General features: G+C 37.2%; 1 protein-coding gene across 2 annotated transcripts in view; it reads right to left on the bottom strand.

The window, feature by feature from the left end:
• Window positions 1-1,967: 1,967 nt before the first annotated feature.
• The window catches only part of LOC106884264 (uncharacterized), an 11,395-nt gene continuing 194 nt past the window's right edge, over window positions 1,968-13,168 (bottom strand). The window contains exon 2 of one of the 2 annotated variants that reach the window (XM_014935547.3): window positions 1,968-4,413. In XM_014935547.3, the coding sequence (XP_014791033.2) occupies window positions 3,033-4,413 (1,381 nt within the window). In that variant the 3' untranslated portion in view covers window positions 1,968-3,032. Of the gene's footprint in view, window positions 4,414-7,638; window positions 9,461-13,168 lie in introns of those variants that run through there. The other variant, XM_014935546.3, reaches the window with a different exon arrangement.

Below are 13,168 nucleotides of genomic sequence, written 5' to 3' on the forward strand. Positions count from 1 at the left end.
AAACTCAATGTTGCACCTTGGGCAGATGTCTGTGATAGCCATGGACTGATTATAGCCTTGTTAGTGGATTTGGTAGATAAGAAGTAAAAGACGTCTATAGAATCTCTTCCTCTCTCTCCCTTTATCTATCTATCTATCTATCTAACACCTTATCCTCTAGCTTGCCAGCTCTTGTCAAACCGTCCAACTCATGTCAGTATGGAAAACAGACGTTAAATAATGATGCTGATGACATACACACATTCCCCGTGCCGGTGGTACATAAAAAGCACCATCCGAAAGAGGCCAATGCCAGTGCCGTCTGACTAGCTCCCGTGCCAGTGGCACATAAAAGCACCCACTATACTCTCAGAGTGGTTGGCGTTAGGGAGGGCATCCCGCTGTAGAAACATTGCCAGATCAGAATGGAGCCTGGTGCAGCCTTCTGGCTTGCCAGTCCCCAGTCAAACCGTCCAACCCATGCCAGCATGGAAAACGGACGTTAAACAATGATGATGATGTATGTATCATGCATGTATCTCCTTCCTTCACATCGTATTACAGTTGTGAGGGAAACTGTCATTGAAGTGTTCTACCTTGTTTCCCAATATTCTGTGAGGAAGGGGGAACATTGCCTTACTTTGGAACAGGCGAGGGTTGACTACAGGAAATGCATTCAAATGTAGAAAATCTGTCTCAATGAATTCCGTCTAACTCATGCTGGCTTGGAAAAGTGGACGTTAAAACAAAATAAATGAATATGTATATCTATCTATCTATCTTATAATGATAAATCTATATTATGTTTTCGTTTGTATATTAAAATATTTTACTTTTATTTTTCCTTACGTGTGAAAGTATAATGTCAAATCACTACTGTGTGTATATATGTGTGTGCTTGTGCATATATATATATATATATATATATATATATATATATATATATAATTGTGTGAGTGTGTATGTAAATTTAGCGACTATTTCATGCTTTTATTTGTGTATTTAAAAAAATTTACTTTTGCTTAAATTTCACATGAAATGTGAAGGCTTTTCATTTTTCATCTTCTTTCTTACGATTCATTGCTTTAAACTGCGACATTAAAGTTTATTTCTTTAAAAACAATGTATGTTTTTTGTTCACTGGTTTTTATTTATTTTGTAACAAAATTGTTTCGGTGAGACGGTTTTCACTTGCTACTTACTTTTTTCTTTTTTCCTTTTTTATGCTTCTAAGCGATAATTTGGGATTAATACTGTAGCGAATTAGACTTTATATATGTATCTGCTTTATATATGCACAGATATATACATGCATAAATACATACATATATACATATATGTGTGTATATATATATATATATATATATATATATATATATATATATATATATATATAGTTCAAAAAAGGAAAAAGACAAGAAAAAACAACAACGTGAGGACCTGATACAGATTGTGTTACTGGACGCTCGGGAAAGGAAAGAAAGTGAATTTGACGTTTCGAGCGGAGCTCTTCGTCGGAAGCAAAGAAAAGTCCAAAGAAGGGAAAGACGGAGGAAGAAAAAATCGCCAACGATATCCACGAGGTTACATTGATATATATATATATATATATATATGCATGTGTGTGTTACGCTTTCGGAGTGGTTGGTGTTAGGAAGGGCATCCAGCCGTAGAAGCCATGCTAAATCAGAGAGAGAGAGAGTAAAAAAGAGAGACTGGCAGAAAAAGGAAAACATCCTTTGCATTTGAAAACTATGGAAATATATATAATGAATGCTAATTAAAATATCGTCTCAGGTCACTATCAACCCATGCCACTTTATTAGTGACTGGCTCGAACTCCACGAAAAAGAACTAAAGTGAATCGGAAAGAAAAAAATAAACGTACATATACATAGAGACACACAAATACACACACGACATACACGTAGATACAGAAAAGTAAATAGAGACGAAATAAAGAAGAAACAACGCGACATCAACGTACATCAGTTGAAAACGAATAAATTTATTCAGTTTTAATTCATTTCAAAATATAAAATTGCGTTAAACATTTTAGATATAAGTTTTATTGATAAGGTTTTCGAGTTTACAATCTCACGCTACTCCACTTGTAGATAAAGGTAAACGTAGCATTAATATAACTAGAGAGGGAGAAAGGCGGAGATGAACTATCTGTTTATTCATTAACAAATGTATAAACACTGGTACCATCTCAAACGTATACACACACACACAGCAATACACCAACATACATTAATCTAATATTAAATCTCTGAGCGGGAAGTAAACAGTAGCAGTACGGAATCGTAAAATATAATTGCCAACTAAATGGCAGTCCCATAGGGGACGATACTACTGTTGTTTTTAGCCCCAGGAAGACATCTCCTGCAGCTGGCTGACGACACATTGTCTGTGTCCGATTAGTATTTGTGAGGAGAAATCATCGTTTCCATCTCTAGCCTTACGTGATACACACCGGACACAGGCAGTGTGTCGTTAGACAGCTGGGGGAGATGTCCTCCTGGGGCTAAAAATAACAGTAGCATCGTCCTGTATGGGACCGCCATAGTTGGCAATTATATATATACGCACACACCTATATAACACTTTCAAATATTGGTACAGGAGCAGCAATTTCGGAAGAGGGGTTAAGTCGTTTACATCGACCCAGTGCACAACTGGTACTTATTTAATCGTCCCCGAAAGGATAAAAAACAAAGTCGACTTCGATGGAATTCGAACGCAGAACGTAAAGACGGGCGAAATGCTGCTAAGTTTTGTTTTCCGACGTTCTAACAATTCTGCCAACTCGCTGCGTTATACTTGATAGTAATAATCCTTATAAACTGTATAAAATTAGCTTCTTATCTGCTGATTGATTTTTTTTTCTTTTTTTTTTTTTTTGCAAAGCACACGGTTAGAGTATTCGTAAAGCACCTTTCAGAGAAATGAGTCCAGAGCTAAGAACGAATGAAAAACACAGGGAAGGAAGGCATTACCAAATGTAACCTGTCATTACTTGCAGCGGACTCTTGCAAAGAGAAGACAGCTCAGTTTTTATCATTGATATCGTTTCCTATTAGAATATCGTTTATAGGTTTCATCCAAATCGTGAAATGTCTCAAGAGATGCGAAGATTTGACAATTTCCATTCCGTGGACGAGCTGGGCCTTTTTGGTGACATTGCCAAATACTTTTGCTACAAAATGTAGATGATTGACAGTATAGGTTCTTCTGGGTAAAGCCAGTCGAACGTATTCAAAAGGGTGAGTGTGTTTCGATCCATCTGGAGATTCACCAAACATTACATTACCGATTTCTCCGCATCGAATTCCACCTTCAATATATACGGCACAATTAAGAGACCATGCAGGATATTTAGCGAATTCTAGATGTGGCAACGCTTCATTTGCCTTCACATAAACTGCGTGTGCCCCGACCGGTTTAAAGACTGGAACGTTATTGTCTTCCAAGAAACCAGCCAACAACTTTGCTTGATGGATTCTTGACCGAAGGTAATTTTCGTTCATGGCTTCAGAAATTCCTACAGTGCATGCAGCAAGATTTGCCCCAGTTATTCCACCAAATGTTGAATAACCACTTTTGTATTCAACGATATCAAATATTTCTTTTGCCCATTTATCGTTGTTCAAAGCCAAAAATCCCCCTCCGTTGCTTATACCATCCTTTTTAAGAGACATAGATGCACCATCAAAATGGGAAAACATTTCATGTGCAATATCTATGATGGTGTGCTTTGAATATTTCTCGTCTAAAGTCTTGATAAAATAAGCATTTTCAACGAAACGACACGCATCCATGAAAACCGGGATATTATTTGTTCTACATAACTTCGTTATTACTTCTATATTTTGCATACTTACTGGAGCTCCAGCTACGACATTATTGGTGCAGGTAATTATTACAAGATGAATCCATGATCCATATTTATCTAGCGATTCCTTGAATTTTCCCACATTGACATCTCCCATAAACTTAGAAGAGGTGGCTGCTAAGTCTATCCCCATTGCACCAGACGATTCGACGTGTGCACGTGTCGTATCAAACAATGAATTGCTCAGGACAACGCTGTTTTTATTCAGTAACAGTTTTGCTACCAAGTCTTCTGCTCCTCTACCTTGGTGAACAGGAAATACATGTTTGAATTTGGTAACATGTTGAATGGTACGTATAAACTGTGTGACGTATTCCGAATTAATGGTTGAATGGCCAGCATTTATCATGGCGGACCACTGAGCTGCGCTTTGGCTTCCAGTGCCGGAATCTGTTAGCAGATCAATGAATATATCATCTGATTTCAAAAGGAATGGATTGTAATGAGCTTCCGTCAGACAATTTATGCGGTCTTCTCTTGAGATTAGCTTGGTGGGATAAAAAACCTTGATTTTGTAAGGTTCCATAGCTTGGAGACTGGCAAAGAGAAAAAATGGAAATTAAGTTTTAAAAAACTGGGTACAAGCTTGTCATGTGTGTGTATGTGTGTGTGTGTGTGTGTGTGTGTGTGTGTGTGTGTGTGTTTGTGTGTGTACTTGTGTGTGTGTGTATGTCTGTGCCTGCGCTCGTCTGTGTGTGTTCGCACACACATACGAACCCCCCCCACACACACACTCCCACGTTCTTATTCTTGCATTGGGCGTTTTGGCGCTGATTGAAGCGTCATTGTGGCGTGGTTTCCATAACGATTCACAAATGACAACCAATTCGCGTGTTTGTTGTAACGCTGCAAAGGGCCGCATCAATAAGTGTGAAAACCTGAAAGGGGAATATGTTGAATAAAATCATAATTAAGTGATCCTCCTGTTATTTTCTTTTACCCGAATCCAGGAACTTTGCAGCACCACCTCATATGTGTGTGTGCATGTGTGTTGAGTATGTTAGTGGGTATGTTAGTTTCTGGTTTTAAGTGTATCGCAATAGGCTTGGTTGGAAGCCTAAACTTCCGAGTTCTTTTACAGGGTTTAACAAAAACTCAAGGACCACTGAGAAGAGAATATGTTGAATGAAGCCATAATTAACTGATCTTCCTGCATTTTCTTTTACCCAAAGCCAGGAACCTTTCGACATGACCTCTTACATGTAGGGGTGTAGAGACGTAGTTATTTACAAGCGAAGTGAAGGAGGAGATTAAAAGAAGTGTGTGTGTGTACTTGCGATTGCGTGTGTGCATATATGCGTATACGTTAGTGCGCCTGCTATGTGTATGTGTGTGTGTGTGTATCTGAGTGTGTGCTCGTTGGTCATCACCGACCACTTGAATGGGAAGCAGGTTACTTAAGAGCAGGGAGCCGGTTTAATTGCTGGCTACTGGTCGGCGAGTAAACCAAAAACCCTTGTTTGAGTCGCTTGCGACTCTTGTCAGGAGGGTGTCTGGACAGCCAATAGGACGAAAATAAAACCTGTCGTAGAACGGAAGAGCCGACGGCCATCCATTTGAGGAAGGAAATGGCAAACCACCTCAATATCAATGACAATAAAACGCAGTAACTCTATGATTTCATTAGTTGGGAAAGTGAGTTTCGGATCAGACGGCCCACGTAAGCCGGAATTTCTCCGTTTTGACTGGAAGTTTTTCCAATATTTTTCACCAAAGTCTTCCGAATGACGCGAAAAAAAAAAAAAAAAAGAAAAAAAAGAAAAAATTTTGAAAATTTATTTTTTTCACTTCCACCCCAGTCCGAAACGATAATTTTTTCTTTCACTACGCACTTAAAACCCGTGAGAAAAACATTTTCGGTTTAAAAAAAAATTGTCAATAATTTCAGAGGAAAATGTGTGATTCAGGGGAGATCTGGCTGTTGTTTCTAGCACATCTCCAGACCTCCCTCCTCGTTTCTTTCTCACTCACACATCTATTGATACTTTTCAATATCTTTTCCCCATAAACAAGTTTTATGGAATGATGTCATCAAAGTAAGTCCCGTGTAGTCCCAACCGAGCGAGGTCGTGTTATGTGTGTGTGTGTGTGTGTGTGTGTGTGTGTAAGAAAAAAACCCTCCTAAAAACATCTTTAGTGTTCATATTAATCTCTTAAACGTAATGCTTATTCGTTCACGTTATTTAGAATTATTCAGGTTCAAGAGGAGCGTCCACAATATTTGCTTGCAACTTTGTAAATTTTTTTACATACAGATTTGAAATTTTGTCAGTGGATGCTTTATATACCACTGGTTTATAGTTACGTAATTTTAGCTGATCTTACAGAGTATATTTGATCTTTATGGGCAGGTAGGTTTAATTAACAGGTGTAAAAGCAATAACATAATGGATAAACACTAAAATTTAAATATCCATACAAAGTGGGAAAATATGTCAGCAACCAGCCATGGCTGGTTACTGTGGTTATTGACATATTTTCCCACTTTATATGGATATTTTATCCTGTCTCTGCTGTTCTATCAACGTTTGTGCGTTTGAAAATGAATTATTATCTTATTTGTATCTCTTCTCTCTCTCTCTCTCTCTCTCTCTCTCTCTCTCTCTCTCTCTGTATATATATATATATATATATATATATATATATATATATATATATATATATATATATATATATATATATATATATATATATATATACATATATATATATATATATAGAAGAGATACAAATAAGATAATAATGCATAAGTAGTTTATAGGTGATGTTTTTTCTCTCTGCAGTTGTAGAGAGGTTATATACCTCCGGCCATTTGAGTCTGACGAGTCGCTTATAGAGCTAAGCGCTTTATAGGTGCGAAACCAATGGTCACTCTCTGAACGGTCATACCTATCAACCTTCTACACGCGCATACACACACACACACACAAATTAATATAAACAGCTAGGTGCAATATCATACAATAAAGGAAAATTTCAATAATTTTAATAATAATTATAACCTATGAGGTTTTTTCTTCTCATGCTGCCACTTGATTTGATCGTTAAATAATGGTCATATCCTTATCTATATAAAAATCTATATAGATTTACTTCGTCATCATATTCACCGCGGTGGTATTTTGACCATATATCACATGGGTTCTATTTTCGAATAGGGCAGCCACGCGTTTTCACTTTATAGTATTTTGTCGTCTCATTTTTAATGTGACAAAGGCATTTCATTATTTTTGAAAGGCTAAATAGCATTAGCATAATAAATGATAAATAGCAATATTGCATCACAATGTCTTCCAAAATTAGAAATTATTTCCGTAGAATTATTATTCTTTTTCTTAAAGAGTTGATAAAACAATAGTAAAAATCACGAGAAAAATATCTTCGAGTTTCCAAATACATTTTATTTCCTTGTTTGTTATGATAATATACATAGCACAATGTTTTAGTTGAAGAGATTTTGTGAATGCAATCATATTTAAGAATTTAATGGCCAAATACTTTTGTTAGAGGGAGATAGAGCTCAATCAATAGGTAGTTATATAAAATTTAGATTCAAGGTGAATATGGTACTTAAGTTTAGGAACCAGAATTAAGTACCGTATTATCCATAAAATTTCAAAATATGGTGATTAAAATCAAAATAAGCAACAAGGAAATCCAAAGTTAATGCAATACGATCGTTTCATGCGACTCCACTTATCTAAATATGTGGAGTCGTATGAAATGATCGTACTGCGTTAACTTTGGATATCCTTGTTGCTTATTTTGATATATATATATATATATATATATATATATATATATAGATAGATAGATATGGGGAACTGGAGTAGAAGCATTGAAAAGAAATACGAACAAAAATTAACAGAATATTTCGCCAAATTATAAAAATATATGAATTATAAAATATATTTTCAGATGAATTTGAGCGCAAAATAAAAATCTCTTGAGTCTGTGTTATTGATGTTGTTGTTACATATATTGTTTAATCCTAGATTATCCTTAATTGATCTGGGACTAACTGCATGTTATCTGTTCTCTTTAGGGCATTCAAGACGACATTATCAGATGTATCTCATCTATTTTAAGAGGAGTGTAATTCAAATGAAAGGTTGGTATTTCTAAGCAGGTGTTGAGTGGTTAAAACTGGTTTATTAAATGTGTTTAAAGAAGTGGAGGTGATCACAATTTTGCAGCACTGGTAGAAGATGGATATCTCCATAGTCCATCGAGCTGAGTGGTACCATCGATGTTTTAATATGTTTTACTTTACATTCAGGGGAATCGACAATTTCCATTCCAGAAATCATTTTATGAGAAATCAGCTGCGAGAAAACGTAGGCGACATAAATGAAATGACATGTCGTATATATAAAACGAGGTACCTCAAGTTTGATCAATTCTCGGCCTTTTAGTGGATGATCATCGGGTAAGCTTTGGGTTGCATGTGTAATTTGACCAAACTCTGCGCATCGAATACCCCCGATTATATAAGCAGCACAAGCTAAAGACCAAGCGGGATAAAACTTTCGACTAAGTTGTGGGAAAGCTTTTTCGGCGTCAATGAAGATGGTGTTGCAACCAATAGGTTCTACAATTGGGACTCCAAATTCCTTCAAGGATTTTTTGAAATATGCTAATTGTTTTTCTCTATAATCTTGGAGCTGTTCATCCAATGCACTGCGCATGCCTTCTGCTACTATTTCCATGTCTCGGCCAGCCATTCCACCATAAGTGATGAAACCTGCTTTAAAGGTTATAACACTGCCCAGTTCTCGAATCATTTCTTCGTCTCGAAGACAAATGACGCTCCCTATCTCACTTCTGCCGTCTCTTTTAGCAGAAAGGATGCAGCCATCGAAATACGAGAACATTTCCAGAGATATTTCAACCAATGATTTATTAAAATAGTTTTCTTCGTGCATCTTTGTGCGCCAGCAATTCTCACCATACATACTGCTTTCGATATAGATGGGAATCGAATGTTCTCGACAAAGATCGGAAACTTCTTTCATGTTGGACATACTAACCGGCTGGCCACCAAGATTCTTTGATGGTACATTCATGATAACGAAAGAAATTTCTTCTTTATCATTTTGTTTCAGGAAATTTCTGAATGCTTTAGTATCTAAATTTCCTCCGAAATTCTCATCTGACCAATCCACCATAGAAATCGGTTCCGCCTTAATATGCTTCAGATGATTTTCAAGCGTGTAAGTAAACGTATTTCCAATGACTTTGTCTCCAGCTTTTGCGAGATAAGAAGCGACAATCTCTTCGCTAGTACGTTTAGAAAAAACAGGTAATATGTTTTCAAAACCAGAAATGTAGGTGGTGTTGTCCTTCAAAATTTCGAAACTACTTGATCCAGCATAGCTTTCATCGCCCATCCATAATCTTGAATTTTGCTTAAGACTCAAACCATTAGTACCAGCGTCTGTGAGGAAATCAATAATAACATCTTCGGGATGTATTTTAAAGACGTTGTAACCAGTTTTCTCGAGAGCAGTTAATCTGTCGTTACGAGTATTGATCTGTATATTTTCTACAATATGTATTTTAAATGGTTCGATAAAATCAGAACTGAAAGGAAACGAAAAGTTGACACTATTAAAATCTTCTAAAATGTTCATTGGTTATTTAAAATAATCGACGTCGCTATACAGTTTATTTATACACAAAAATATGAATTGTCAGTACGCAGGGAGGTCTTCTGTTCAGAAATTATTTTTAAAAAACCGTTTACATTGTTATTCGCTACCACCCTGAAAAGTTGTTAATAACATTTACTGTGTAAAATATTAGCCAAGCCCCACTAGACACTACCAGGAAATAATTGTCGGAGTGTAATAATCTTGAAATGGAAAGACATAGGATGTGAGCACCAATAAGTAGAACAGCGGTTGTTTGGATATAGAACTTTTAGACAAAAAAACAAAACTCAACAAAAACAAAACTCTATATCGACGGTCACAAGATTTTTTCGAGTCCAAGCAAGTGGCCATGTCATATACAAGCCCAGCATACTGTACAAGACAGTTTCAATTTAAAAGACAGCTTGAAATTAAAATAAATACCGGCTGAGCATTGGAATTCATGTAATCGACCTCCCTCCTCAAAATTGCTGGCTTTGAAACAAAATTAGAAAGAACAACGTTGACCTATGACGGATAGTAGAAGAAGAAGAAGGAGGAGGAGGAGGAGAAGAAGAAGATGAAGAAGAAGAAGAAGAAGAAGAAGAAGAAGAAGAAGAAGAAGAAGAAGAAGAAGAAGAAGAAGAAGAAGAAAAGGGGATTTTTTTATAAGCTTGTGCTAGCAGACTGTGCTATTTTGGCACGCTGGTCAAAATGCTTAGCGGCATTTCGTCTGTCTTTACGTTCTGAGTTCAACTTCAGCTGAAGGGTTGATATTGTCTTTCATCCATTCGGGAGTCAATGAAATAAATACCAATGAGCCCTTGTGTCACAAGTTGTAGTCTGATGGCACAATATCAAGAGAATATGGTGGATGGAGTAAGAGATCCCAACCAAGTTTACGTAACTTTGTTCGGGTAGTCAAAGACACATGTGGTCGGGCATTGTCTTGTTGGAACACTACCACTTTCCTGTTGGCAATCTCCAGCCTCAATTCTTTGATTTTTTTTTTTTTGTTCAAGTAAGCCAGCTGACGAAAGTAAACATCAGAATTAATGGTCTGGTTTTGTAGGGAAAGCCTTTATGACCCCACCAAACACAAAGCATAGCTTTTTGGCATGGATATTCGTCTTTGGTTGCTGTTTTGGGTCATCCTTACGCAAACTCCATGATCTTTTCCGTACTACGTTTTCATACGCAATTCATTTTTCATCTCCAGTTACAAGTTGTTTCAAAAAAGGTATGTTTTCATTCCGTTTCAAAAGCACATCACAAACGGAATACCGGTCCAAGCAATTCTTTTCTGAGAGTTTGTGAGGGACCCATACATTATAGCGAGAAATGTATTCTAGCTTTATTAGGTGTTCAGGAGCTGTACATTTAGAAACTTCCAGCTCTTCTGCAAGTTTTCTAGTCGTGATATTTGAGTTTTCTTCAGTTTTTACCTTCAAAACGTCCTCATCCAATTTTGAAGGTCTTCCACTGCAACTGTCATCTTCTAAGCTAAACTCTCCAGCTCTAAGTTTTGCAAACCACCTTCTAACAGTTGATTCACCTACAGCCTCATCACCATAAACTTCACAAATGTTTTTGCAAGTTTTTGGAGCATTTTCTCCTTAAAAAAAAAAATGCATAACCGCACGAATATGGAATTTTTGGTTATCCATTTTAAATGTCAATAAAGAGTAACCAAAATCTATTTTTAGTCAGGAACAAAGAAATGCACGACCACGCCAAAGTTTTAACTGTGTTACGCTTCAGGTGTGTTCAATGAAGCGTTAAAAGATTTTGCTTTAAAACTCTCAGAACTTACCGAACAGCCTAATAAAAAGACCTACTCTCTCAATTCTTTTTCTTTTTCGGTAATTGTAAAAGCTCTACGGATATTTGTGTTTGATATAACATATAATCTCCGCATTGTCTTGCCTGATTGCCGTTACCCCTGGATAAGCTTAATATATATTTATGCACACACACACATATTCACAACTGTCCGATGGACGGGAACACAAAACCGAGTTACCGTTCTGTGATAATTTTGCAGCTTTAATAAAAAAAAACCTATTACTCTACCTTTGGTATTCGAGTACAATTCTTTCCACCTTGTTTTGCACTTATGTGCTCCCCTGTATATATATATATATATATATATATATATATATATATATGTATATATAAAACAAATAATAAATGAGTATATGCATATATACGTACAAGTATGTGCATACCTACATCTACCTGTATATATAGGTGCATATCTGGGTACAGCACGTTGCAAACAAAACGTAGACAAAAAAAATAATAATGACCAGAGTACAGAAAACACACAGGCCACATAGAGAACATTTTCCTTCATCAGCTGCCACCATTAGAAGAGCTTTGCTCGAAATGTAAAACCACCTTTCTTTCCTTCCCTGAGCGTCTCCTAATACTTTACATGTACCACGTTCTCGCGTTGTTATTTTTTGTGTTTATTCTTCGTTTTTGTTTTGGGTGGGGTGGGGTTTTGCTATATATATATATATATATATATATATATATATATATATATATATATGTATGTATGTATGTTGTCTCTCACGGTTGACAACATACATATGGTTGTCTCTCACGGTTGTCTCTCACGGTCAAAACAAGACGGTTCTGCAATTTCTGGCTGAGCAGCCTGCACAAAAGGATTCTTTATAGTGATCAAAGGCACGTGCTGTACATTAACTCACTGCGCCACCAAATCAACGTTGTCCTGGCAACACATTGTTTTGTGATCCCTTCGACACCTGACGTGTACCATACGTCAGGTTTCGAAGGGATGGCCGAGCAATGTTTGATGAAACGTTTTGCTCAAGAACACAATGCATCACCCGGTCCAGGAATTGAAACCACGATCTCGCGATCGTAAGAGCAACACTCTAACCACTTGGCCATCCGCCTATATACACATACATAGCAAGAGAGCATCTTTCATAGCGAGAGAGCATCTTTCATAGCGAGAGAGCATCTTTCATAGTGAGAGGGCATCTCTCACACGCCATCAAAGTGACGCTGGGGTATAAATTTACGAGGCCCAAACTTTACGACGAGTAGCCCTTCCCGCTCAAAAGGTCCCTGAATAAGGGTTGTTTAAGGATGATGAACAAAACACCCATGATTCCAGGGGTGAAGTATTACATGTTTGTATGTATGTATGTACGTTCTTGGCTGAAAAGTTCTTGGCTTTCAGTAAGAGAAAATGAGGGCGGATCAGTTAATTATGATTTTATTCAGCATATCCTTCGCTAAGATTCACACACTTGTATGTATGTATGTATGTATGTGGAGGTGCAATGGCCCAGTGGTTAGGGCAGCGGACTCGCGGTCATAGGATCGCGGTTTCGATTCCCAGACCGGGCGTTGTGAATGTTTATTGAACGAAAACACCTAAAGCTCACCGAGGCTCCGGCAGAGGATGGTGGCGAACCCTGCTGTACTCTTTCACCAAAACTTTCTCTCACTCTTATTTCCTGTTTCTGTTGTACCTGTAATTTAAAGGGCTAGCCTTGTCACACTCTGTGTCACGCTGAATATCCCCGAGAACTACGTTAAGGGTACACGTGTCTGTGGAGTGCTCAGCCACTTGCACGTTAATTTTACGAGCAGGCTGTTCTGTTGATCGGATCAA

The sequence above is a fragment of the Octopus bimaculoides genome, chromosome 16 (genome assembly GCF_046866305.1).
Source record: "Octopus bimaculoides isolate indiv1 chromosome 16, ASM4686630v1, whole genome shotgun sequence".
NCBI classification, from domain to species: Eukaryota; Metazoa; Mollusca; class Cephalopoda; order Octopoda; family Octopodidae; genus Octopus; species Octopus bimaculoides.